Below are 27867 nucleotides of genomic sequence, written 5' to 3' on the forward strand. Positions count from 1 at the left end.
GGGCGACCAAATGTCTGGGCGACCAAATGTCCGGGCGACCAAATGTCCGGGCGACCAAATGTCCGGGCGACCAAATGTCCGGGCGACCAAATGTCCGGGCGACCAAATGTCCGGGCGACCAAATGTCCGGGCGACCAAATGTCCGGGCGACCAAATGTCCGGGCGACCAAATGTCCGGGCGACCAAATGTCTGGGCGACCAAATGTCCGGCGCGACCAAACGTCCGGGCGACCAAACGTCAGAAATGTTAGAAATGGAGGTGACCCTTTGTGACATTGGAAAGTGAACTTATCGTTTTTGGTCAGCCAGATTTCCCATTGGACTATAAGCTCCTCCCACTTTTCTCAGTTAATACTCAAATAAGTTGTTAGTAGAGTTGTTGATGTCAAAGAGCTTTGGTGTTTCTGGTGTCCCCACACATATGGAAACAATAAAATTCCTCCGAGAAGATGCAGCTTGGCACCAGAAGACTTTTGCAAATTATGTTTTGTTTCCATAATCATAATAGCGCCAAGCACTCACGAGCTACCTACACACCAGCTGTCCCGTTTCTCCATCCCTAGCCCAAACTTGTTTTTTCCTCCCACGAGAACGAGGACGAAGAAGTGTAGGAGGCGCTCAAGTGGAAGGATGAAGTTTTTCCTTTTGTTCTTTTCCCAAAAAATGGATGAAAACAAGCCAGAAGTATTTGTTTTACATGAGTTGATCCTTTAAATGTTACATTTTGCGACTCCAACTGGAAGAAGAAATTCATTTTAATATTTGTGTAGTGAGATGATTACATATTTCCATCTGGTGGACAATTGGGATGACTGTAAATGGTTAAATTTGGTTTGTGTTTACCTTTTAGCGGTGTTTGTTTTTGACCTGGTTTTTATGAGGTGTAATTATTAGCATGAAGTCGACATGTAAACAATGAGATCATTTTGATAATGATCTTTGATTTTGCTGCGTTTTTTAATTTGATTCATTTCTCCAGGTAATTGACATTGCTTGGGGGGACGACTTGATTTGCATACGCTAATTATTTGATGATAATTTCAAACGCTTGTACTTGATTACACTAATAATTATCATTCTAATTAACCTGACTAAATTAGGTTTTTTTTTCATTTATTGATGGTGAGAAAATCTCGTTCTTGCCAAGGTAGAATTTTTTTGCAAACAATTTACAACCCTAAAAGAATGCTTGGATTGGGAGAAAAATATAGTATGAACAAATATGAAAATGCAATGTTAATTTTTTTTCATTGAACCAGAAAAGAACCAAAAAAATCACATTGCCATTAGTTGGTTGCAGAAGAAGCCCTTTAAAAACACAATTATTTTATTTTTTAAAACTCATAACTGGCCTTTTATCCTTTTGTAATAGTTCCACACTATTTGCAAAAACTGTCAGAATTTTTATACTTTTTCAGGCTGCTTTAAATAATTTTATAATATTTCTGTGTTCTGTGTTAACCAGATATAAAAATGCAATCTTATTTTTTTTAAACTTATAACTTTGCCTTTTATCCTATTTTAATATTGCTACACCATTTACAAAAACTGTCAGAATTTTTATACTTTTTCAGGCTACTTAAAATAATTCTATAATATTTTTTATAAATATATATATCTGTCTTTTCTTCATTTACAGGCCCCATGCAGGAGACAGTATTGGACTTTTGGCGCATGGTATGGCAGGAGAACACGGCGGCCATCGTCATGGTGACCAACCTAGTAGAAGTCGGCAGGGTAAGCCCCGCCCACGCCATCGTGATTGGTTAGATACGAACCATACCCTGCGAAAAATCATCCATAAATGTCGTATTTCGTATATTCTGTTGATTTTTGCGGTGTAACCTAGCCGCTCAAAACTCTCCCGGTACCTCATTAAGCCGATTGGGCGCCCGCCTAGCCCCGCCCCTTACCTTCTGCTCACCTGCTTAGCGGCGTTATCCTTTGCGTCCCCGCGGGATTCTCGCTAGCGAATGCTATATGATCCCCGGCCAATGGCGGCTGCGTCGTCGTAAAGTCACCCAGGCGTGGCGCAGCGGGCCATCTGCTGGGGGCGCCGGAGTGATGAATTTTGGGGAAATCCTGCCCCCCGCACCTGCGCCAATGGCAGATTGAGGAACATGGGTTTTTATTTTCATGTCCTATGCAAAAAGGACAAATCCGCGTTGGATGCTAGTGCTAACTCTGTTAGCCACTTTGGATATTTGGAGGAAAATACAGTATTTTCTCGCATATAGGCCGTATTTGTCAGCTTATCTTTGCACAAATTAGATTTGACATATACGAAACTTCAAGGTGACAAAAAAAAATGCAATAACGCAAGATAATGCGGCCAATATGGGATTTTATTTCAAAATAGAGAAAAGATAAACCGATAAAATGCTAAACAAAACTTATTTTGACTTGAAATTCAAAGAAAAAAAAGTATTTTGCATAAATCGTGGAAAACTCACTTACTTGTGCCTGCCATTTTCGCCCAGGACGCCGCCATCTTACCTGTTTATGTAACGTGACAATGAATGAAGCACTCACTACTTTACAGTCACCTCTAGAGCCAGCCATTGTTGTTGTTTTGGATTTTATTTTTGTATAAAATCTTGCAGTGGGGGAGGAGCTATATGATGGAAGATTTTTTAAACTAAGATGGCATCTACATATTTAACAGTATTGAGTATTCAGTTCAGGCGTTTGTGGTTTTTTTAATATCCGACAGTGGTGCTTTTTCGTTTTTGGTTTTCTGTTTTTTCCATATATAAGGCGCACTGGATTATAAGGCGCACTGTCTATTTTGGAGAAAATTTCAGACTTTTAAGTGCGCCTTATAGTCATGAAAATACGGTAATAGTATTAAAACACTACGTCGAAGGCAAAATATGTTCCACATATTTCGGCCATAATTAGAATCCCTTTTTTTACACAATACGTCATTAAAGTGGCCTCAACTTGCTGCAGAAAGGGTTAATATCTAACTCGGTCACCGCCAACAAGCGCAATAGTCGCCCAACCCGCCCCGAAGTGGCCAACTGGCAGCATCTACCGCCGTTAATGAGGCCAATCGTGAGCCAGCAGAGCGGGTCACTCCAATATATCTGCTAATGTAATGGCCTCCGCCGTAGTAGCTGTCGCCGTGGGATTTAACCCCGCCCCGCTCCAGTGGAAATTCTCATTTGACGGCGTCCCCCTCAGAGGACTCGTGAAGACGCTAAAATCGTCATCCTTCCGTCTTCCTCACTAGCAACAGTTTAATTGAAGTAGAAGTAGAGGGCGGGTCATTGTGCACTCTTATTATACCTAATACCAGTAATATTTCCACTGGAGTGTTTTAGATTCCTATAGGGAAATCTGTTCTTAACAGCCCAGGGTTTATTATTTCACATCATTATTGCACTAGCGCCACCTCATGCATTCTTTTTTTCATGTTCTCTCCCTTACCGGCTCAGTTCTGTACCATTTAACTCATTTTCAAGCAATAAAGTGCGGGTAGAGTGCCCCAAACGCTCCCCCCACATCCCTACTTCACCGCTACTACCGCCCCGTGGATGGGTTTTTTACAAGGGGGGCCGCCAGGCTCATTTCGACGTGCCCGGAGAGCCGAGACGTCGGGGCGGGGGCGGCGTGTCGTGCCAATTATCCTTTTTACAACCAGTGCGCGGCGTACGGGTTTACTACACTCATCAGAAGTGATTTATGGCGGCGGTGTCTTCTTCTTTTCTTTTCTTCTCTGGATAGGTGAAGTGTTGTAAATACTGGCCGGACGACACGGAGATCTACAGAGACATCAAGGTGACGCTCATCGAGACTGAACTCCTCTCCGAGTATGTCATACGCACCTTCGCCGTGGAGAAGGTACGGTTCAAATGGAGTGGATGGCTAGAGTTGTGTGACCGGACGTTTGGTCGCCGGTTATTTGGTCGCCGGTCTTTTGGTCGCCAGTCAAATGTATTTAGATATTAAACAGTGCTTAGATATTAAACAGTACTTAGATGTTAAAGAGTACTTAGATGTTAAAGAGTACTTAACTATGAAACAGTACTTGGATATTAAACAGTACTTAGATATTAAACTCTCTTTCTCATGAATATAATTTTGAGAGCTGGTTTCAACAGTAAACTCTCTGTCACCAAACGTCCGGCGACCAAACGTCCGGTCACCCTATAATTGTGAGTTTAAAAGGGGAAGACAATAACTACACTTCAAAAAATGTCAGAATTTAGAATTCCAAGTGAACCTATTTCAAGTTTTTATGGAAAACCTGTGAGTTTTTGCCAAAAAGAGAACATTTAAAATTAAGTACCATATTTTCTGAACTCTGAGTACCACTTTTTTCATGGTCTGGCTGGACCTCCCACTTTTTTAAATTATAAAACAAGCATATTTGCACATTTGGCAGACAAAATGTCTTTTTTATTTTAATTGTACATGCTTATGTTTATATGTTGACCATGTGTCCGTCACCCCCCTTCAGCGAGGCGCCCACGAGATCAGGGAAATCCGCCAGTTCCACTTCACGGGCTGGCCCGATCACGGCGTCCCTTACCACTCCACGGGTCTGCTGGGTTTCATCCGGCGCGTCAAGTCCAAGACCTTGAGCAACGCGGGGCCCATGGTGGTGCACTGCAGGTAGAATGTCAATCCAATCAGTGCTTCCTGAATTGAACCTCTGAAAGAACCTCTTTTAATTCGAACAGCGCCGGCGCCGGTCGGACGGGTTGCTTCATCGTCATTGACATCATGCTGGACATGGCCGAGCGCGAAGGCGTGGTGGACATCTACAACTGCGTCCGGGAACTGCGATCACGCCGGGTCAACATGGTCCAGACTGAGGTAGGACCACTAGACTACATTCCGAAAGGGTCTCATGGTCAACATAATAAGTACTCAACAAGTAGTGCACAAATAACAACAACAAACAGATAAATATTCAGTAAATACTAGAAATAAATATAAATAAATAACTTATAAATAAGAAGTCAACAAATTAAATGAGTTGTACTCAACATAAAAACTCCATACAGTAGCACCCACCTGGGATTGAACCCTCGACCCCAGAACTCTGAGGCCGACACGCTAACCACTGGCTGCCCGAATTACACACATGTACATGTATAAATGTGTATATTTGTGTGTATATATATGTTTATATGTGTATAAATATGTATATATATGTATATGTATTTATACATGTAAATGTATACAAGTATGTATGTGTATATATGTGTATATGTGTATATATGTGTATGCATGTGTATATGTGTATGTGTATATATGTATATGTGTGTATATATGTGTATATGTGTATATATGTATGTATATATGTATATGTGTATATATATGTGTATATGTGTATATATATGTGTGTATATACGTGTATATATGTGTATATATGTATATATGTATGTATATATGTATATATGTGTGTATATATGTGTATATATGTATATATGTATGTATATATGTATGTATATATGTATGTATATATGTATGTATATATGTATATGTGTATATGTGTATGTGTATATGTATATTTGTATATATACATATTTATATATACACATTTCTCCAACATCTGCTTTTAAGTGGCAATGACACCTTACTTGTTGTTGTCACTTGTTACTATGCAGAATTCACAGAATTCAAGAAAAAAACAGGTCCAGTCATACACACAGATGTTTCCTCACCAACATTTTTAAATTGCCATACGCTAGTTCTGAGCAGTTACCACGACTCTGTATGAAATATGAAATCTAGCATCTTATCGTCCCATCTGCTCCTCGTGCCCCTTTCGTGAAAAGGCCACAAAGAAAAGACACATTTCAGCGCATGTTGCCGCTGTTAAACGATGCATTCATAACACCATCTGATTCCTTTTTAATTAATGCTTATCGCTTTTACCTGCGCCGAACTCACAAAAGACGTTTTATTACGACGGGCACTTGCTTGGCATGTCCCGCTGCCGTAAAGGATCTTTAGAGGCTGAGAGGCTGAGAAGAAGCGGGCAAAGGACTTTCCTGAACGGCGGCCATCTGGCGCCGCCACTCGAACGCATCGTTTGGCCGTAATTCCCTTTTAAAGGGGCAAGCATCATTGGGCTTAATGGGAAAACCTCGCCCTCGTTCACTTTTCCTCAAGTTCACTGACCTTCAAAGTCTACCCAAACCTAGTTTTTAGCCCTCGGAAGCATTTTCCAAGATCTATAAAAAACTGAATATTCAGGGATTTTAATCCAAAAAAATCCTGATTTTCCCCCTTTTAAATCAATAATTGTCATTTTTTAATCATTTTTTTCTGTTTTTTGTTCAAAAATCATTTTGTAAAATTTAGAAATATATGAAAAAAGCTAAAATAAACATTGTTTTATATATATAAAAACTGAATATTGGAGTTAAATGGATTAAATGAACTGGATTAAAGGGCCTGAATATTCAAGCCCTTTAATCCAGTTCATTTAATCCATTTATAACCCAAAAAAAATCTAAATATTTTATCTAAAATGGTCCAGCCCACGTGAAATCAAGTTAACGTTAAAGAATCATAAAAATCTAATAGATTTTTACCTTTCCTGAACATTTAATCGAATGTAAATGTTCTCCTAAAACTGAAAAATACAAGTATTTACTTTAAATGTCTTACATGTTTTTTTCCCATGATTCATTTCTTCACCTGGGCTTTGATCCAAGCGATAATCACGGTACCATAAACGTAAACAGTCCCCAGTCGGGGATGTCGGTGCGAATTTAGGTCAAAGGGTGCTCGCCAAAGGTCAAAGTGTTGCGGCTGGCCTATTTCCCCGCAGTGCTAACCCAGCGCGGCGAAATATGTCATGTGACCTTTCAAGACGCATCCTGAGACAAACATTAGTCAGCACGAACAGCCCCAGGGTGAAAAACATGGGCGGTTCACGGAAAGGTCTAAAAAAGGCCCGCCATTCGGTACATAAGTAGATGCCCCGCCCATTTTCTGACGGTGAGGATGGCTCTTTCTCGCAGGAGCAGTACGTCTTCATCCACGACTCCATCTTGGAGGCGTGCCTGTGTGGTGACACCACCATCCCGGCCGGGCAGTTCCGTTCCGTCTACTACGATATGAACCGTCTGGACCCCCAGACCAACTCCAGTCCAATCAAAGAAGAGTTTCGGGTAAGACAAAAATCGGTACGCATTGACACATATCAAAAATTTCGACCCCAAAATCAAAAATTTGGCTATTTTTCAATATGAAAAGTATGTTTTTTTGAAAATATCGACATCACTGGTGTCAAAGTGGCGGCCCGGGGGCCAAATGTGGCCCGCCGCATCATTTTGTGTGGCCCGGGAAAGTCAATCATGAGTGCCGACTTTCTGTTTTAGGATTAAATTAAAATGGAGTTTAGATGTATATTACATTTCTTGATTTTCCTCCTTTTAAATCAATCAGTCATTTTTTTATCAATTTTTTCAGTTTTTAGTTCCACTAATCAGTAAAAGCTATAAAAAATAAATATTCAAAGCTTTTAATCCAGTTTTTTTAATCCATTTATCAAAAAAACCTAAATATTATATCTAAAATGGTCCGATATATGTTAAATTTCCTGATTTTTTTCCCCTTTTATATCAATTATTGTCATTTTTTAATCCATATTCAGTGTTTTTAGTTCAAAAAATCATTTTGTAAAATCTAAAAATACCTAAAAATATTTGATAGACAAACTTTTCATATAAAAAAACTGTGCAAGTCCAATTTTCATTCAATATTCCCTTGAGGTTATTGATTTTCATCCATTTGGTGGAATCTAAAGTACTCATCTTTAATAATAATAATAATGATTATAATTAGACGCTGAATATGGTGACCCCAACCTTGAGGGTGGAGGACTGCAGCATCGCCCTGCTACCCAGGAACCACGAGAAGAACCGCTGCATGGACGTGCTGCCACCCGACCGCTGCCTGCCCTTCCTCATCACCATCGACGGCGAGAGCTCCAACTACATCAACGCCGCGCTCATGGACGTAAGACACGCCCCTCGAAATATCATATCTAAAAAATTTCGGCCCACGTGAAATGTGTGTCCCTTCCGGCAGAGCTACAAGCAGCCGTCGGCGTTCATCGTGACGCAGCACCCTCTTCCCAACACGGTCAAGGACTTCTGGAGGCTGGTTCTGGACTACAACTGCACCTCCATTGTCATGCTCAACGACGTGGACCCCGCCCAGGTACCCCCAAATATCTACTGACATTTTTATGTTTCTTAATACATTCCTTTTGACTTGACTTTGTACTTTATACTTTTTACTTTAATGATGAGTGATGAGTATGTTAATACTTTCGTCCTTTTGTTCTCTTTATGTTTCATATGTACTGTTAACGGATGCACTTTTTTATATGTATCCTATCTTGTGCTAACCCCGCCCATCTGTCAAAAATTTTAAAGTAGTATGGCCCTGGGGCCCAACCACTTGTTTTTAAACTTTATTTTTTGTATTTTTTTAATCGAAACAAAAAAAAATGAGAATCTTAATATCAAAATATATATTTTTTAAATTGTATGGTGGACCTGGTTTTTTGTCCAAGAAAAAATGTCACAATCTCAGCAAAAAAGTCATTCTTTCGAGTGGCGAGGAAGTGCGGGTAAAAAGCGGCGCCAGCGTGTTTTCAAGGCGCCGAGCGAACGGCGCCGAGAAAGCGGCGCCGGTGGCAGGCGCTCGGCATTTTTCAGCCCGGGGCTCTGTCATAACACCCGCCCATCAAAGCCAGCAATCCTCTGGCTCTTCCACCCCCTCCTCCCAAGGAAGGGGGAGCAGGCCTTTCTTTCAATATTATGGCTCATCTTTCCCCTCCTCCCTTGGTAGGGGGAGCAGGCCTTTTCTTTCAATATTCTGGCTGAAACCCACCCAGGCGGGACGAGCACTTCCCGCTTGGATATCTCTATTTGTGCTCGTCACACGTCGGCGTCTCTGCGTACAATCTAACGCTGTTTTTTTTTTCTCGTTTTTTCGCCGTGTGGCGTTGGCTTCGGAGTGGAAAAAAATTGGCGTTTATGTTTTTTCGTGGAAGAACGATAAGAAGGGGAGGATTGGACGTTTATTTTATTGATAAAGCTGTCTTTTTATGGTACTTTTTCTCTTGAAATGTGAATTTAAAGTATGGGAGAGAGAAAAAAAGTGATGTTGTTTTAAATCAGAGCTTTATTTTGGTGAAAATGTGCCTATAAAAAGGGGAAGAAGAAAATTGTGTTTTGAAAAAATTAGTTTTTTCTTTAAAAAAAAATATCAATCCGACTTAAATATTAACTATTTTTTAATCAAATATTAAATTTAAACTGAAGAACAGTTTTTCTCCAATTAAAGTGTGACAGTTTTTTAACAGAACGTGACTTTTTTTTAATCAATGCCAAATGTACCAAAAACCTTGTTTATTTTTTGTTTTTTGTAGTTGTGCCCGCAGTATTGGCCCGAAAACGGCGTGCACCGTCACGGTCCAATCCAGGTAGAATTTGTCTCTGCCGACCTGGAAGAGGACATCATCAGCAGAATATTTCGCATCTACAACGCAGCACGGGTGAGTGTCCCAAATAATATTTAGCTCGTTTTCGCGCCTGTTTTTTTTTTTTTTTTTTGTTGCGGCTGACTTTCTTCCCAACTTGTTTTCTTTTTGCCAATTTCTTTTCACGTCCCACTCAATCGCCACCATTTGTCCGTTCAAGCTGTGCAGAGGGCGAGGCCTTCTGTTCTGTCAAAAGGACGGCGGCGCCACCGTACTTGCTCGCTCATTTTGTTTTTTTGCGTATTTTCGCCGCTATATTTCATGTTGCGGGAAAAAATGACCTTGTCAATTGTATAACACACTCCAAATTGCCCCTATCCAAATTGTGAGGGTGAATAATTGTCCTTTTGTCTCCTTCTGCCCTGTGATTGGCTGGCCACCGCTTCAGGGTGGCTCCGGCACCCCTGTGAGAATAAGTGCAGATGACTGAATTAATGATCTAACAATTTGTTACTAGTAGTAGTAGCAAGTTAGTTGTTTTGAAATGAATTATACTCGTATCTCAAGGCAAATATGTGCTTGGAACTATACTCTTATCTCCAGGTAAATTTTGGCTTGGAATTATACTCATATCTCAAGGCAAATATCTGCTTGGACTTGGAATTATACTCATATCTCAAGCCAAATATTTGCTTGGAACTATACTCTTATCTCAAGGCAAATATGTGCTTAGAATTATACTCGTATCTCAAGGCAAATATTGGCTTGGAACTACTCGTATCTCAATGTAAATATTTTCTTGGAATTATACTCGTATCTCAAGGTAAACATTGGCTTGGAATTATACTCGTATCTCAAGGCAAATATTTGCTTGGAATTATACTCGTATCTCAAGGCAAATATTTGCTTGGAATTATACTCGTATCTCAAATTTCTCGAATGTCAAGGTCTTACTGTAATTATGTATAGGAGTAGGTTGTCTCATTGTGCCCTGTGATTGGCCGGCATACCAATTCAGTGTATCCGGTCAGCTGGGATAGGCTCCAGAACCCTCCGCGAGCCTCGTGCGGAGAAACGGTAGAGAAAATGAAGGATTGAGGCGCTAATTTTGCTATGTACATGTCGATCCACTTTGGCAAAAGTGGATTGTTGAAACCAACTTGTACCCAGTTGGAGCAATTCGATGACTCGAAATGTTTTAAGCACGCACGTCGCGTCCGTTTGTCCGTCCGTCCATTTGTCCGTCCGTCCCCGTCTAATTGCGCGGGATCGCTGACAGGGAATATCGATCCCCGTCTCCCGGTGCGATTTACAGCGTCTGGACCTTTTACTGATTGCTTAACCGCACGTCTCCCGTGGTAACCGCGCTCATCCATCAAGGCACGCAAATCCCACGACAAGGGCGACTCCATCTTGACACGCCGTGGACGGACGAGGGGGGGGGTTGGTTGGATATCGTATCAGACGGTGATGGTTTAAAGAGTGATTGGATTCTTAATCCCGTTTTTGGTGTCAGCCTCAGGACGGCTACCGCATGGTGCAGCAGTTCCAGTTTCTGGGATGGCCCATGTATCGAGACACGCCCATGTCCAAGCGTTCCTTCCTCAAACTCATCCGCCAGGTGGACAAGTGGCAGGAAGAGTACGACGGTGGAGAGGGACGGACGGTGGTCCACTGTCTGTAAGTTTGACCCAATAGGCTTTAATGCTGCTAAAAAAACAAAAGGAGAAACAACCCTATCTAGAGGATGACTGATTTGTAGTTCTCATTTCTCAATTGCCCCTTTTCAAAGTATAAAAATAAATACTCATGGATATTATTTATATATTTTTTTGTTCTTTCAGTTTTTTCTCATGACCAAAACTTTGTTTGCAACCATGTCATGACCCAATTGCCCTAAAATATATACTAATCTTATTATAAGGAAAATGTCACTATATTGTGGTTTCTAATATGCACTTTAGGAATGGCGGTGGTCGCAGTGGGACCTTCTGCGCCATTAGCATCGTGTGCGAGATGCTCCAGCACCAGCACGCCGTCGACGTTTTCCACGCCGTCAAGACGCTGAGAAACAACAAGCCCAACATGGTGGATCTGCTGGTGAGTCGCACAAAAAAAAGTCCATAAAAAAACTGTCCCGATCATGATTCCCTCTGCCCCGGACATTTGGTCGCCGGACGTTTGGTCGCCAATCTTTTGGTCAAATGGTGACAGAGTTAGTTTACTGTTGAAACCAGCTCTCAAAATTATATTCATGAGAGCGAGTTTAATATCTAAGAGAGAGAGTTTAATATCTAAGTACATTTGACCGGTGACAAAAAAAGACCGGCGACCAAACGTCCAGGGGGCCCAAACGTCCGGGAGACCAAACGTCCGGGTGACCAAACGTCCGGGTGACCAAACATCCGGCGACCAAACGTTCCGGCGACCAAACGTCCGGCGACCAAACGTCCGGCGACCAAACGTCCGGCGACCAAACGTCCCGGCGACCAAACGTTTCGGCGACCAAACGTCCCGGCGACCAAACGTCCCGACGACCAAACGTCCCGGCGACCAAACGTCCCGTCAAGCAAACATCCGGGCGACCAAACGTCCCATCAAGCAAACATCCGGGCGACCAAACGTCCCGGCGACCAAACGTCCCGGCGACCAAACGTCCCGGCGACCAAACGTCCCGGCGACCAAACGTCCCGGCGACCAAACGTCCGTGCAACCAAACGTCCGTGCGACCAAATGTCCGGGCAACCACACGTCCGGTCACACAATCCATTCGGCACCAAATTTCAAATAGATCGGACTATGTATGTTTTCACCCAAAAAAAATCAACTTTGGCCACCGATTTAAAATTATTCTTGCTATTCCAGGAACAATACAAGTTCTGCTACGAAGTGGCTCTGGAATACCTCAATTCCGGCTAAATGGCAGAAGATGGGGGAGACTCACAAAGACTTTGTGTCCGACGTGCCAAGTGTTTTGTTGGCTAGCCAACCAACACACACACACACACACACACTCACACACACACACACACACTCTCACACACACACTCTCACACATACACTGTCGCACTCTTCTTCTCGACGACCTGTGCTTGTTGGCTTGGACCAACGAGCTCCAACCGGAATGGGAACGTGTTGTTCCACGTGTACATAATGAAATGGCCTCCTTATCGTCTTGGGTTGCTTCATTTTTTTATTATTTTTTTTTCTAAGATGCGCTAGTAATGAATTCATTGAAACTGGAGAGAGAAAAAAAATGGTTTTAAAACAAGTGGCTGCTCTATATTTAGTGTAAAGTCACAACTGGTGTCCATCCGCTTGTTTACTTTGTACAGGGGACCCCCCAAGCTACGTCTCTGTGTGCATATTGTACAGATTTTTGTGGATTATTTATTCTTTGTTGACTTTGTTTGTGACTGGCAGTAAGTGAGTGACAATCATTCTGTTTATATTGGCTTTTGGGTTTACGGAAAGCGTATTTCGTGTGCGCTTTACATTTTTGGGTCCTTCTGTATGACGGCTTGTAAAGAGAAAAGCAACTCTATAAATGTATTACAATATGGATGGTGTCGCGTCTTTTTGCGTACGATCGTCTAGGTAGGATTTATGATGTGATAGTGGCCTCTAGTGGCCATTCCAAGCATTGCTAATTAAAGGGAGCTTTTTGGTTAAATTCACATTAGATGCCATTGATACGCCATTTAAATTGTGAACATCACATTTCATCACGATATGATAATTATGATCATATTTTTTGATTGCTATATTTACGATTCAATTTAAGCGAGGTGCATATACAACAAAAAACAGAATTCTCTTGCTGGCTGTAAATTTCTTAGCATTTTTGTGTATTTTCTCATGTTTTTTTAGGGGAAAAAGACATCCACATGTGACCTGTCTTGCCTAAATATTTTAGTATTTTTACTTTTAACACAATGGATTGAATTGTAAGTCACTTCCAATCATAATAGTACAATTTTGTTGTTCCTGTTTGTCTTTTAAATTGATTCTGTTTTTGGTATCATTGAATTCAGGTTTCCCCAAATCTCATGAACAATTGGCCTGTTGCTGACATTTTGCCTGCTACACACCCTTCCACCACCAGAGGTCAGTACTGTACTTCACTGCAATGCAGCTGTTAAGTAGAATGCTTAATGAAACGTGTGTTATGCTAATCGCCCAATTTATGACAATTGTTTAGAATGAGACCATGTTTTTTTCCTACATAAATTATGTATATTTATTCAGTATAACTTTTTATTTACTACATACGCAAATCCATCCGGCTTTCTAAAAATAGTGAATGTATAATGATGAGTAATTTTATGCTAAGGCATTAGCATTTCATGCTTCATTTAAATGTTTTGAATATCACATGGAGGGAAAAAATGTATTCTTTATGAGAAAAACCCACTTTTTTTTCATTTCTACATGCTAAAAAATAGTTTTTGTGAGAAATTGCCAATCGTTTAAACCAAGGGTGGGCAAACTTTTGGGCCCGGGGGCCACATTTACTTAAAAAATTTGACAGATGGGTCAGCACAAGATACGATAACATATAAAAAAGTGCATCCGTTAACAGTACATATGAAACATAAACAAAAAATAATATCACTCATCATTAAAGTAAAAAGTATGAAGTACACAAAGTCAAGTAAAAAGGAATGTAAGAAATAAATACTTCTTTTGTCTTTGCTACTCAAAACTTGAAACTTCTCTTTCCTCCATCTGCTTAAAGTTTTTCATTTTTCATGGCCTTCTTGCTTGCAAATCATTACAAATGCGCACCAGGAGGCCCAGAATAGTGAGATTTTGTTGATTTGAGGAAAAGAAAATGACCAAAAAAGGACACTTACGACATAAGGAACGTTCTAATAAGTCAGCATATCTCACAAGAGTTCCACTCAGCGAGTATATTGACGTTAACATGATTTGAAGTGCAACGATAAGCAGAAAAACAGGCAGAGGACGCCAAGGTGACACCTTTGGCTTCCTTTGCTGATGCAACAACGCCATCTTCCCAAAATAGCTTCGCCTGCCTTAAGCGGATGAATTTTTCACAATCTTCCACTGAGTGTCAAGACCAATCAAGATCCCAATCGTTTGTTTTTTGCATCAGGTATGTCCAAATTTGCGTTCTGCACGTGACCTGAAATATGCAAATGAGTTGACGATAAAAGCCGTGTTTCCATGAGTACGTTAAATGAGCACAACGGGATTCGCTCGTCGGCGGCGCCGGAAGCGCATGAATAATTGAGATTGTAAAGATGAAGTGGTTTAAGATGCTTTTCATTTTCAGGCGCAGCGTCAATTACTGGCCAGAGGAGTTACCGCATTCATTGTGGGGCTTTTTTGGGTGGACTCCATGTTATGTTAACTCATGCCATTTGTTTTGTGCAACTCTTCGATGTCAAAGTGAGGGGCCCAGATCTGGCCTTTTGTGTGGCCTGGGTGCTCGGACGTTTGGTCGCCGGTATTTTGGTCGCCAGTCTTTTGGTAACAGTGAGTTTACTGTTGAAATCAGCTCTCAAAATTATATTCATGAGAGAAAGTTTAAGATCTAAGTACTGTTGAGAACAATAGATATTTAGATAATACACTTATGAATATAATTTTGAGAGCTGGTTTCAACAGTAAACTCTGTCAGGATTTGACCGGCGACCAAAATACCGGCGACCAAACGTCCGAGCACCCAGGCCACACAAAAGTACTTAGATATTAAACAGTACTTAGATATCAAACAGTACTTAGATATTAAACTCTCTCTCTCATGAATATAATTTTGAGAGCTGGTTTCAACAGTAAACTGTGTCACCAAAATACCGGCCACCAGTGTTGGGTTTGAGTTATATACAATGAAAAAAAATGAAATTAGGTAAAAAAAAAGGGGGGGGGGGTATTTTCATCTCGCGAAATGGCAATCCGCAGCTGTGTATGATGACAATTAGGCTTTTGATGATTCAATGATCATGAAAAAAGCCTAAGTCTGATCAGCTAAATTGTTCACGAGTTCTGCCTGGCAACAAGCGATGCCACATTTGCCCAGCATTTTATTTTAATAAGATTTAGTGATGAATCACGTCGCCCAGGCCAGGTAAAAACCTCGTCAAAAGCGACGTCACATCCTGCCACAAACGGTCTGCGTTGCCGTGGCAGCCATCCCCCCTCTTCCCCCACCCCGCTTGCGTGTGATCAGTCTGTTGCCATGGCAGCCTCGGCGGCACCCTCCCCTCATCCGCCCGGGACCGGTGTGTCTTCATCTGTTGCCATGGCGACCTCGCAGCGTTTTACGGAACGGACGACGGGGCGTCCGTTCCTTTATCTCGTATCGAGCGTTCAAAGGAGCAGAAGCTAATTGGGGGCGAGGTGGCCATCCACTTTCACGCTCGTTTCATCCCCCCCCCCCCCCCCCCAACCTGAAGTGACCCCCACGCCGGCTGTGCGTGACGAGCGCTCTACTCGTGTCTTCATTAGCGCTTAATTTACTAGCGTGTCATGGAAAATGAAGTTAGCGCTAATTGAAATCATTCCCAAAAAAAATGCTGTATTTCGGCTAGGGTTGATTATATAGGTAGTTTTACTACGGTCCGGTACGCAAGTGGTTGGCCTCGCAGTTCTAGGATCGGCGGTTCAATCCCAGGTCCAGACTTTCCTGTGCCGGGTTTGCATGTTGTCCCTCCCCATTGGTTTACATATTCCAATTGTGCCAATCCGATGCAGCCATTTGTTAACAAATGCATTGAAGGCGCTTTCATAGACAACACTTGTTGACCTTTGTTGGTGAACCAGCTGGAACGATAAGAAAGTGGTGTTTTATACAGAGGTCGTTAATGTGGCCACTTATTGTCCTCAGCTGGAGGGGCCTCATAACATGCAGCCAAAGGACGCCGTCGCCGCGGCTGTCTCTGGCGAGGAAGGCAGGCCATCGCTCATCTCGCCCGCTTTCCCGCTTTGTCTTCTGGCCTACGGAGGAAAGTCGATGAATCGGCATTTGGGCGTCAGCCAGCTTTTCTTTTATTTATTAACACCTTGTGCTGTTTTCCTTCCTCCTGCTGTGGAGTGTCAAGTGGCATCCGTCATCATTGTTACAATGTACCATGTGAAAGCGGTACACGTCGATACAGTACACTTCTTTTTGGTGGTGGGAGTAGTGGTAGTAATAGTAGTGGTGGTGATAGCAATGGTGGTGTTAGTAGTAGAAATGATGGTAATAGTAGTGGTGGTGATGGTGGAAGTAGTAATCATGGTAATAGTAGTGGTGGTGGATGTAGTGGTGGTGGATGTAGTGGTGGTGGATGTAGTGGTGGTGGATGTAGTGGTGGTGGATGTAGTGGTGGTGGATGTAGTGGTGGTGGATGTAGTGGTGGTGGATGTAGTGGTGGTGGATGTAGTGGTGGTGGATGTAGTGGTGGTGGATGTAGTGGTGGTGGTGGTAGTAGTAGTAGTAGTCATGGTAATAGTAGTGGTGGTGGTTGTAGTGGTGGTGGTGGTGGTGGTTGTATTGGTGGTGGTTGTAGTAGTAGTAGTAGTAGTGGTGGTTGTAGTAGTAGTAGTAGTAGTGGTGGTTGTAGTAGTAGTAGTAGTAGTGGTGGTTGTAGGAGTAGTAGTAGTAGTAGTAGTGGTGGTTGTAGTAGTAGTGGTGGTGGTTGTAGTAGTAGTGGTGGTGGTTGTAGTGGTGGTGGTTGTAGTAGTGGTTGGAGTAGTAGCAGTAGTGGCGGTGGTTGTAGTAGTTGTAGTAGTAGTAGTTGTAGTAGTAATAGTTGTAGTTGTAGTTGTAGTAGTAGTAGTAGTAGTAGTAGTAGTAGTGATGGTGGTTGTAGTAGTAGTAGTAGTAGTAGTGATGGTGGTTGTAGTAGTAGTAGTAGTAGTAGTGATGGTGGTTGTAGTAGTAGTAGTAGTAGTAGTGATGGTGGTTGTAGTAGTAGTAGTGATGGTGGTTGTAGTAGTAGTAGTGATGGTGGTTGTAGTAGTAGTAGTGATGGTGGTTGTAGTAGTAGTAGTGATGGTGGTTGTAGTAGTAGTAGTGATGGTGGTTGTAGTAGTAGTAGTGATGGTGGTTGTAGTAGTAGTAGTGATGGTGGTTGTAGTAGTAGTAGTGGTTGGAGTAATAGCAGTAGTGGCGGTAGTTGTAGAGGTGGTGGTGGTAGTAATAATGTTGGTGGTTGTGGTGGCAGTAGTAGTCATTCAATGTATCTACTGGTAAATAGTGTACAATTCCTTTTGATATGGTATAGGCTGAGCAAAAAAAAAAGAACTTTTCCAATATGGGCAGACATGAGCAATTGACAGCAAAGCACGACCTTGACCAAGCAAACACTGGGCCATTTTAGGAAATTCAAGATGAAATTACCAGTATCCCAGCTGACTTGAAAGTTGCTCAAAACTCCAATTGATTTCCACCTGTTACCACACAGCTCAATATGATATTAATCCCCACCTGCAATTGTGAATGAGGTATGGCTTAAACCAATCGTATTCCATTGAATTCCATATAGTTGAAGACGGCCTAAGTAGGCCAATGGGATGTTGTTGTCACAATGCAAGCATGCACTTCACTGTGTAGTTTGTGCGCTTTTCAAATGGGGCCATAACTCAAGCATGCCACTTCATATTGCCTGCAGTCCTTTAACATAGCCTGTGTGTGTGTGTGCCTGTTTCCTGTCCTTGCGCCTTGGACTTGTCGTGTGTCAGGGAACGCGCCGACCCTCCCGTGACCCTCCAAGGTGCGCAGCTGACACATAGTCGATAGGCATTATGTGCTGCCATTGTAGCGGATGTGCCGTTACATCACTGCCTTCTGCTACCATGCCACTTTCTGGACTTTATCACAGAACTAAATGCCTCGTCCAACACTGACAAATGCAATCTTTTCTCATTTCCTCGTGTCCTTGCACTTGTGAAAGGGCTTTAATGGAACCGAGATGTCATTTGGATGAAGTCATTAGCATGTAAAGAGATTATCAGTGTCTTCAAAGAAATAGACATGACTACACAGCTCAGCCTTTGTCAACAGAATGTGAAATATGTCAAAAATGTGCTAATTTAGCTGCATTTTTTTGATGAAGTGAACTGTATGTGTTAGGATTAGGATTTTTTTTAAGTTTTAAAAATATATAATATACATTTGGGATAAAATTCCTGTAATTTCCGACTAGAAAAAAGTTTCAATTGCCAAAAATATGACTTCAAAAACACAATTGGGGCCCTAAAAAAACGTTTTTTTTCCTCCTAAAAAGTAAAATTAGTGAAAACTTTATAATTAGATTCTTTTCATAAGAAAAGTCACTTGCAAAAACATGGCTAAGTAACTATAAATGTGCAAAATTCAGGATATTTTCACCCAAAAAAGGATACGCTCAAGACCAAATTAATTGACATCACGTATTTTCAGGACTATAAGGTGCACCCTGAATGAATGACACATTTTATTTTTTTCCATATATAAGGCGCACTGTGCAGCCCACTTTTGAACCAACAAACACACACACACACACACTCCATAGCATAGCATCCCAGAATTTTTGATGTTTGTTGTTTGTCCCTCAAGAGATGACCTATATTATGTAGAGATGAAAGAAGAACTTTTCACGCGGGTCTGGGTATAATGAGGCGCGAATAATCCCCGATTGCACAACTGCGGTCTTTTTTTGCACTCTCAGAAACTAAACTAAACAAAAACACGGCCACTTTGCTGAAGAGGATCCCAAAATAGTGCTGATGAAGCTTTTAATTAGTTCCAGCACATTCAGCTTTTCTTCAAAAAATCTCTTTAACTTCATTCTGAACTCCAAAATATATGTACATTAATTTGTTTTTTTAATTAACTTTCACCTTGTCTTGGAACAATGTGGCCCATTTGTTCCATTAGCACACAGGTGTCCAAGTGGCGGCCCGGGGGCCAAATCTGGCCCGCCGCATCATTTTTGGCGGCCCGGGAAAGTCAATCATGAGTGGCGATTTTATGATTTAGGATCAAATTAAACAGTATAGATGTATATCACATTTCCTGATTTTCCCCTTTTTAAATCAATAATTGTCATTTTTAAGCCATTTTTTCTGTTTTTAGTTCAAATACATTTTTTTAATCTAAAAATATTTTTTAAAAAAGGTCAAATACATTTTTAGATCAATAAAAGGGCATTTAATCCAGTTCTTTTAATCCATTTATAAAACAAAATCTAAATATTATATCTAAAATGATCTCATGTATATTAAATTTCCTGATTTTCCCCCTTTTTAAATCGATAATTGTCATTTTTAATCCATTTTTTCTGTTTTTAGTTCAAAAATCATTTTGTAAAATCTAAAAATATATTTTAAAAAAGTTCAAAAAACATTGTTTTAGATCTACAAAAAACTGAATATTCACGGCTTTTAATCCAGTTCTTTTAATCCATTTATAAATAACAAAAATCTAAATATTATATCTAAAATTTGTCTGGCCCTCATGAAATGGAGTTGACGTTAAAGTCTGACACCATTGCATTAGCATTAAACAAAAAAGAGCCCATTTTTGTCATGACTTGAAATGATTGAATACAGACGCCGTCCACTAAGTCAATGGCGGCCTTCCAGTGATTATTTCCCAGTGTTCCACATTCCTGGATGTGTCAACAAATCCCACAAGGGGCCCATAAATGTCTTTGAGTAGCTTCAACAAAGCACTTGAATAGGCTTGACCTTCATCGTGGCGCCCCATGTGTAACCCGCTCGTAAATCAAACACCTGAGCTCTTGGCGGACCCCCGTCCGGTTTAATGGGATGCGAGCGGCCGGCGGCCAATGGCGCGGGCCGTGGAGACAGATGGACGAGCGGGGGTTTGGGATGAGGGCAGCCATGCGTCTCTGGAATCGGGCCAGCACTGCTGGAAATGGAACGGGACGCTAATTGGCTTGCTTGCATTGGAAACCCAGATGTAAAGTAGGGCCTGCTATATTATGGGATGGATTAGGTCAGGGGTCGAGACCAAATTGGAATGGCATCACTCTAGGCTAGGTGGGGGGCAAAAATTTGGGCCCAGCGGGGACTCATTGACTTTAAAAATTTGACAGATGGGTGATCACAAGAAACAATAACATATAAAAAAGTGCATCCGTTAACAGTACATATGAAATATAAACAGAAAAAAGGCCTCAAGTATTACTAACACTCATCATTAAAGTAAAAGTATAAAGTCAAGTAAAAAGGAATGTATTAAGCCATATGTGGCCCGCAAGCCGTAGTTTGCCCATCGTTCTCTAGGCACATTAGTATAATTCAGTTAAACTTTACCTGCGACTTATCTATTATGTTGTGTGTGTTTTTTTCAGGCTATCATTTAGCCAGCCCGGTGGAGCAAGTGGGCTCTGGCACCCCTCCATGACCCTAATGAGGACAAAGCGGTTTAGAAAATGACCTGAAAAAATGTTTAAAATGAATCCAAAATGGAAATGATATTATTATGACACTAATTTCTCTGCCTAGGAAGAACAATACAAATTGGCGCAATTGGCTTTGTGGATGCCATCCACATGTGCAAAAGGAAGGATGCAATGCAGTCAAGTCACCAAAGTCACAAATGACAAATGTGTATCATGTGGAGATGGAGAGGCTCCTGCTTAGCTCGGCCCGCCCCTGGCCGCGTTGTCTGCCTGCTGCCTGCCTTGCTTTTTTTCCTCTCCTTCCTTCCCAAAAGCCTTTGAGCTTGAAGCGCATCCATTGTGAGCTCTCTCTCTCCCCCTTTCCCTCCCTTTCTCTCCCTTCTCCCTCGCAGCTCCGCCGTCAAAGTGGCGCACATCGACGACGATGCCTTCTCATGAGGACGCCCCTAATTTCTAAAGCAGGTAAGCTTGATTGATACCCATTCTTCCTCCTGCACGTCCGTTTTTTATATTAAAAAGAACACCCTGTTGGATTCCATAGCTTTTGCCGCATTCTAAGAAGACCGTGAACGCACCACGGTTCCAAGCGATGTAAACGAACTTTTTCCTCTTTTTTAAATTCTATTTCTTAGGTGCGTTGTTCTTTTGCCATTTTTTTTCTCGTATAGCCAAATTCGACCATGTTTGGATCGTCAAGTGCGTCGGGTTCTGGACATTTTCAGGCACGAGCGCACACGTACACGCGCACATTTACATGACACACGAACAGATACATAACAGATACACTAAACAGATATGGCGTTATGTCAACAGAACATTACTGGAGCTACATTGCGCTAAAATAAAGACCCCCAACCCCCCTATTTCCCCCTTTTCTTCACCATTTCCCAACATATGGACCCGAACCTAGCATTTCAGACGTTCCACACCCATTAATAATCTCCCATTTTATCATTAACCCCAGATAAATACATTAAAAATGTCATGTGCTGCAAATATTGGAAGGGGAAAATATGAATACACACCCTAGATAACATCCCGTCTATTCCCAGGCTAATTATTATAGAATAATTACAGAATAAGGTTGATCTCTGGTAATTAGAGCTTACATCACTTCACAGGACATTTCATTAGGTACACCTGCATAAGCTAATGAGGTGGGTTTTATGGTTTAATTTGAAGATCAAATGATTTTTTTGATTGACACGTGTTATGGAAGTGATGGTTGAAAGGGCGTACGTAAGATGGGGAGGAGAGGGGGTGTGAGGATGCAAAAAGAAGACGTTGGGGAGGGGGGTCAGTGACTGAGATGGCAAGCGTTTGGCGATAACCTTTATTTTTAAAAACGTCACTTCAATTTGGCGTCTGTCACTTCAATCACTGGCTTGGTAAATCACGTTTTTCCCTTTGAAGTCAATGGCAATGCCTTGAATTTCGCTTTTAGTGTCAAAAAGTGCTAATATTTACCGTTATTTTTCATTTTGCCTTCTCACGGGTAGCAATTGTAATGGAGTAAGACTTTGGCTAATGTTCACCTGTTACAATTCATCAAGTTTTTTTATAGCCAATCACAATGACTGACAATTGTAGGTAATGCATGTATGCATAGGAATAATCCACATTGTAGTTTAGGGTTGTCTTTAACTTCAAAAATTTGACAGATGGGTCAGCACAAGATGTGATACATCTAAAAAAGTGCATCCGTTAACAGTACATATGAAACATCAACAGAAAAAAAGGACTCAAGTATTAACATACTCATCAATCATGATTCAAGTCAAAAGTACAAAGTCTAGTCAAAAGGAATGTATTAAGAAATATTAAAATATCATTTAAAAAAAGATAGAAAGGCTGTAAAATATGAAACTATTCAGGGATTGTAATGGTGTACCTGAATGTGTGTGGCTGTCATCTTGACACTGAAATTGATTCGGAAAGAGACTACGAAGGCGTGTTGGTGGGCTCCAAACACCCGCTGGCCTCCTGTCTGGATGCATCACATCCTCTGAAGCCCAGCTTGGAGATGTAAATATGTCGACATATTGGCATGTTAGAGCCAAGCGGGAAAAATGCAGACTGTATTCCTTCTTTTGGCTGCGTTGATCCAGTGGCATCCGATTGGCATTTGGATGACTAATATAGCTGAAGTGTTGCATTTTCTGCCTGTAGGTCAAACGCAACTGGATTGATCGCCCACTCAAGCTAAAAGTAACCATTCGCAAGTCTATTTTTTGCACCGTGTACGCTTGTAACATCCTCTCCATAACAATGATACACAGACCATATACCTAGATGTATATCATACCTGTGAATCTATAGTTTTTCACATATATTATATACGTTTTTTCATCATTTCCATTTAACAACTTTTGTATTGGAAAATAAGTTCGTTTACAAAAGTGTTTTTTGGTAAGACCGATCTCGTCTTCTCTTTTTTGGCTCTAATCCGGATCTAATCTGGATTGGATCCGGATCTAATCTGGATTGGATCCGGATCTATTCTGGATTGGATCCAGATCTAATCCAGATCTAATCCGGATTTTCTCGGTCACTGTTATCAGACGAAAGTGTCATGGCCGATTGCTAATGTTGTTGTCCTTTTAGCATCATATACGCACACAAATCAGTCACTTCAGCCTTTTCACTATACATACATATATAGCGCGTCAGGAAGCAATGCAGCAGTCAAGCTATCAGCAACATCTTCAGAATCTTGAATTTAGTGCATATTGATTAGGCACTCCATCCTACTTTGGAGAATATTTTAGACTTTTAAGTGTGCCCTATGTGAGTGTCGCCTTGTGTTGATTTTTTTTTTTTATTGCTTTTATTGGCCGAGGTTGACAAAATCGTGCCACCAAAGTGAATGTTCACACTATCAGTAGTTTCCTTTTGAACATCTGGTGGTGGAACCCTACTTGCTAATCCATCCACTGTGATAAATCAGGATTACACGTTTAATCTCTGGTTCACAGCAAGCATCTGCCATCTGCTCGATGGCGTGGACCCTCATATTCTGATTTATGCTCCCCCCCTTTCCAGGTTGAGTGACAAACCCCCTGCCCAAGCGCCGCCATGATCGCCACGGGCGGCTTGCTGCGGATGAACCGGCGCCAGGACTCCCTGCGCTCCAAGAACCGCGCCGAGAACAAGAAGAAGCGGAAATCCAAGAAAAAGAAGAAGACCGACGTGGTGGTGGTCAAGGGCAAGCTCAATCTGTGCTCGCCAGCCGGCCTGGTGGCGGCCGTGGGGTTGGCGGTCCTCTTGGTGGGGGTCTCCATGGCCGTGTTGGGGTACTGGCCCAGTCAAAACCAACAACAGTACCAGGAACGCCGCAGAACGGGGGTTCACCACGGGAGGATGAGTTACTCCCAAAGCCGTAATGTGTCCTCTGGGATGGATGGAGATCTGCCTCAGAACCAGAACCAGAACCAGAGTCGCTCCAACATCAGCCACCAGGCTCCGCCTCCTTCTCCACCCTCCCGTTGCGGTTTCCTATGCGACTTTCTGGACAACTACCTATACTCGGACAACCTCAAAGTTTTCGGCCCCCTAGTGATGGGCATTGGGATTTTCCTGTTCATCTGCGCCAACGCCGTCCTTCACGAAAACCGGGACAAGAAAACCAAAATCATCAACCTGAGAGATATCTACTCCACGGTTATAGACCTACACAGCATCCACGCCAAGGAATACTCGCCTCTTAACGGTTTAGTCAACTACACCCAGTCTAAGAGCGTGGAGGGTGGCTCGGGGGGGCAAACGTCGGCGGGGCGGAGCTCCTGGCCCTCGTCAACCGGGCCGGGTAGCGACGAAGTCTTTCGGCGTCCCTCGCGGAGCTACTCCAAGGATGTCCAAACGTTCACGGACACGGTTTACAGCATCTACAAGGACTACAACAATGGAGGCGAGGAGGCCCCCCAACTCCGACAGTGGGACCCCACCTCCATCGTTACCTCCTCGGTCAACGCCTTCACCCTCCCGGTCATCAAGCTGAACAACTGCGAGGCGGAGGACGACGTGGTCATTGAAACGGAGAAGGAACAAGAAGAAGCGCCGGTTAGCCAAGAGAAGACGGAACCGCCGTCTGAGGACACGCCTACTTGCGAGACGCCTGGCTCGTTTCTGCCGTCCCCGGTTGCCAGGGCGCTGGGTTCGCGGTTGTCCCTCAACTCCCTTACGGACCCGCCCAAGGCGGCGCGCCGGTGCAGTCTGTCGGTGACCACGTCCCACCAAGGCGAGAGGGGGAGGCGTTTCAGTTGCCCCCGCCTAGAGCGCACCAACAGTAAGGGCTATATCAAACTCGGCGACCTGGGGGGGGAATCCTTCGAGGCGCCGGACACGTCGTCGGCCGGGGATGACGGCGAGCGGGAAGTCGTGGCGACGGACGGGGTCGGCGGGGAAGAGGACGCTCAGGTACCGAAGGGACAAGTGGCGGAATCGTAAAGGATATCCTGACAAACTCGGACAAGAAGCCCCTTTCACACTCCCTAAAGCATTTCATCAGCTTTGGTTTTTCAATATGATTTCCAATGATTTGACCGGTACACTCTTACTCACCTAATTAGATGCTTATGAGCAACTGAGAAGACTGCAAAAAAGGGTGTGGCCTGTGATTCCTAGGTGTTTATAGACGTTCTACTTGTGACATGTTGGCGGTTGTTTCATTCTAGTGCGTCGGCCTCACAATTCTGGGGTTGGGGGTTCGACTCTAGATGGGTCCTCACTGTGTGGAATTTGTATCTTCCCCCCAGGCTTGCGTGGGTTTTCTATGGGTGCTCTGGTTTCCTCACACATTCCCCAAACATGCAGGATAGGCTGGTTAAATACTGGAAATTGCACAAGTATAGTTGGTTGCCGGACGTTTGGTCGCCCGGATGAATATAATTTTGAGAGCTGGTTTCAACAGTAGATATTTAGATATTACACTCTCTTAAAATATAATTTTGAGATTTGATTTCAACAGTAAACTCTGTCATGTTGTCAAACGTCCGGGCGACCAAACATCTGGGCGACCAAATGTCCGGGCGACCAAATGTCCGGGCGACCAAACGTCCGGGCGACCAAATGTCCAGGCGACAAAATGTCCGGGCGACCAAATGTCCGGGCGACCAAATGTCCTGGCGATCAATCATCCGAGCACCGGTTCAGGGTGATTCAAGTCAACTAGAATAGCCTCCATCGCCCCCCCCCCCCCCCCCCCCTTGAGCCTAAGCGGTTCAGAAAATGAAGACTCTTACACACTATTCAGCAATGAATATGTCAGATGTCCATTGTCCAATCCATGTCCATTTTGCAGATGAACCTCATTCCCACATCTTTAATGGCCAGTGTGAAAGGGGCCACTGTTCAAATCCGGTCCAATCCGGTCCACTTTACTACCCAAGACTCAAGGGCAAGGAGCCTCCTATTTCGCACACTCCACAACTCAACTGTTATGATGTGATTTTTCTATATATTTTTTTTCAATGTAGCAAGAGCAATACTAAAGACCTTTTGAAGGGTTTGGAAACAAACATCAGGATTGGATACTGGATTTGTTTCTTTTTGTTTTTGGTATGAAATCGGAGAGGAGAGACAAAAACGAACAAAAATGGTAGCTTTTGGAGCAGTGCACACCTGATTCAAAAATGACAGAATCTTCTGTAGCAGCAAAAGTGAAAGCGTCTACACATGCCTAGAGGAATCTCAGGTAGATGTTCCATCTAGGAGCCAACGTGGACCTTTGATAGGAAGACCATGTCTTACCCGCCGCACACATTTTGGACAAACTTTTCAACTTGGACACCCTTTTTTGGCCCACTTCCCCCAAGACACTTTGGGCCTTCCCTTTTGTGCACAAGCGAATGCCAAGTAGATGGTTTACGCCAAATAGTTTCACTTGCATCATGGTAAACCATTAAAAAAATGACGAAACAGGTTTTAGAGTCATTTTCTATGTCCGCTTGGCCGGCATTGTTGCACTTGAGATGTTTATTTTTGCTCAAAAACTGAGTGAATGAATTGATCTGAGGTGATGTTTATTATCTGGATTGACATAGATAAGGGGTGGGCAAACTTTTGGGCCCAGAGGGGCCATATTGACTTTCAAAATTTGACAGATGGGCCGGGTCAGAACAAGATACGATACATATAAAAAAGTGCATCCGTTAACAGTACATATGAAAGATAAACAGAAAAAAGGACTCGAGTATTAAAATACTCATCAAACGTATAAAGTACAAAGTAAAGTAAGTAAAGGAATGTATTAAGAAATATTAAAATGTCATTTAAAAAAGATAGAAGGGCTGTAAAACAAAAAAACTAATAATCTTGGGGGGAAAAAAAAACATTATTTGGACAACGTCGGCAGGCCGGAATAAAACGCCTCGAGGGCCGGATGTGGCCCGCGGGCCGTAGTTTGCCCATTCTGAGCTAGATTTGACTTTTATGTAACTTGGATGGTTTTATAATCAACCAAATCCTTTATTTTTTTGTTTTTTTGGAGAGTTGCTTTGTCGGTGGTCTGTAAGGAGATTTACGTGGTTCTTATTGCTTTTTTTGAAATGGGAATCTGGGTCTTTGTTTTGTGTGTGTGTGTGTTTTCCGACATTTTAGGACAGTAATTCATGTGTGGGAGTTAGAAGGAGCAATACTAAATATGTAATGAAGAAGAATTGTAAAGAAAAAATGAGACTTTATGCACAATTGGAGCTAGCTTTGGAATTTTCACATTTCATGTTGTTAAGCTTTTGCTTTCTCATCCAATATTCATAAAACCCCTCCAAAATTGGACTTTAGATACCAATTCAATTTTTAAATTATTCATCATTGTAATTATTATATATCTGATGTCATCATATGTTAATGTGTATCTCAACATTTATGGTTTAAATACATTTAAAGCACATTTATGGTGATAAAACATCCTACACTTTAGAGTTTATGAGAAAAATTCAAGAATTACTCTCAATTTTTTGGCATAAATGTGTCATATCATAAAAAATGAGCAATATCCAATTGTCAAAAAACTTATTTGCAGCTTGACTGCTCTCCAGTGGCAAAAAA

At 42.2% G+C, this 27867-nt stretch overlaps 2 protein-coding genes across 2 annotated transcripts in view; both read left to right on the top strand.

Moving 5' to 3' along the window:
• LOC144201507 (receptor-type tyrosine-protein phosphatase mu) overlaps window positions 1-13022 on the top strand; it is a 135022-nt gene extending 122000 nt beyond the window's left edge. Inside the window, exons 25-35 of the mRNA XM_077724209.1 lie at window positions 1640-1737; window positions 3730-3846; window positions 4466-4620; window positions 4689-4824; window positions 6987-7136; window positions 7813-7986; window positions 8059-8190; window positions 9410-9535; window positions 10977-11140; window positions 11425-11560; window positions 12326-13022. Of these exons, the coding sequence (XP_077580335.1) occupies window positions 1640-1737; window positions 3730-3846; window positions 4466-4620; window positions 4689-4824; window positions 6987-7136; window positions 7813-7986; window positions 8059-8190; window positions 9410-9535; window positions 10977-11140; window positions 11425-11560; window positions 12326-12379 (1442 nt within the window). The 3' untranslated portion in view covers window positions 12380-13022. The remainder of the gene's footprint in view (window positions 1-1639; window positions 1738-3729; window positions 3847-4465; window positions 4621-4688; window positions 4825-6986; window positions 7137-7812; window positions 7987-8058; window positions 8191-9409; window positions 9536-10976; window positions 11141-11424; window positions 11561-12325) is intronic.
• A 7782-nt stretch (window positions 13023-20804) lies between these two features.
• On the top strand, window positions 20805-27720 carry tmem200cb (transmembrane protein 200C, genome duplicate b). Its single transcript, XM_077725111.1, has 2 exons — window positions 20805-21282; window positions 23863-27720. Exon 2 carries the CDS (start codon window positions 23896-23898, stop codon window positions 25264-25266), a length of 1371 nt encoding a protein of 456 aa, XP_077581237.1. The 5' UTR covers window positions 20805-21282; window positions 23863-23895; the 3' UTR covers window positions 25267-27720.
• The last annotated feature ends 147 nt before the right edge of the window (window positions 27721-27867 follow it).

This window comes from Stigmatopora nigra, chromosome 9 (assembly GCF_051989575.1).
Source record: "Stigmatopora nigra isolate UIUO_SnigA chromosome 9, RoL_Snig_1.1, whole genome shotgun sequence".
In the NCBI taxonomy this organism is placed as follows: domain Eukaryota; kingdom Metazoa; phylum Chordata; class Actinopteri; order Syngnathiformes; family Syngnathidae; genus Stigmatopora; species Stigmatopora nigra.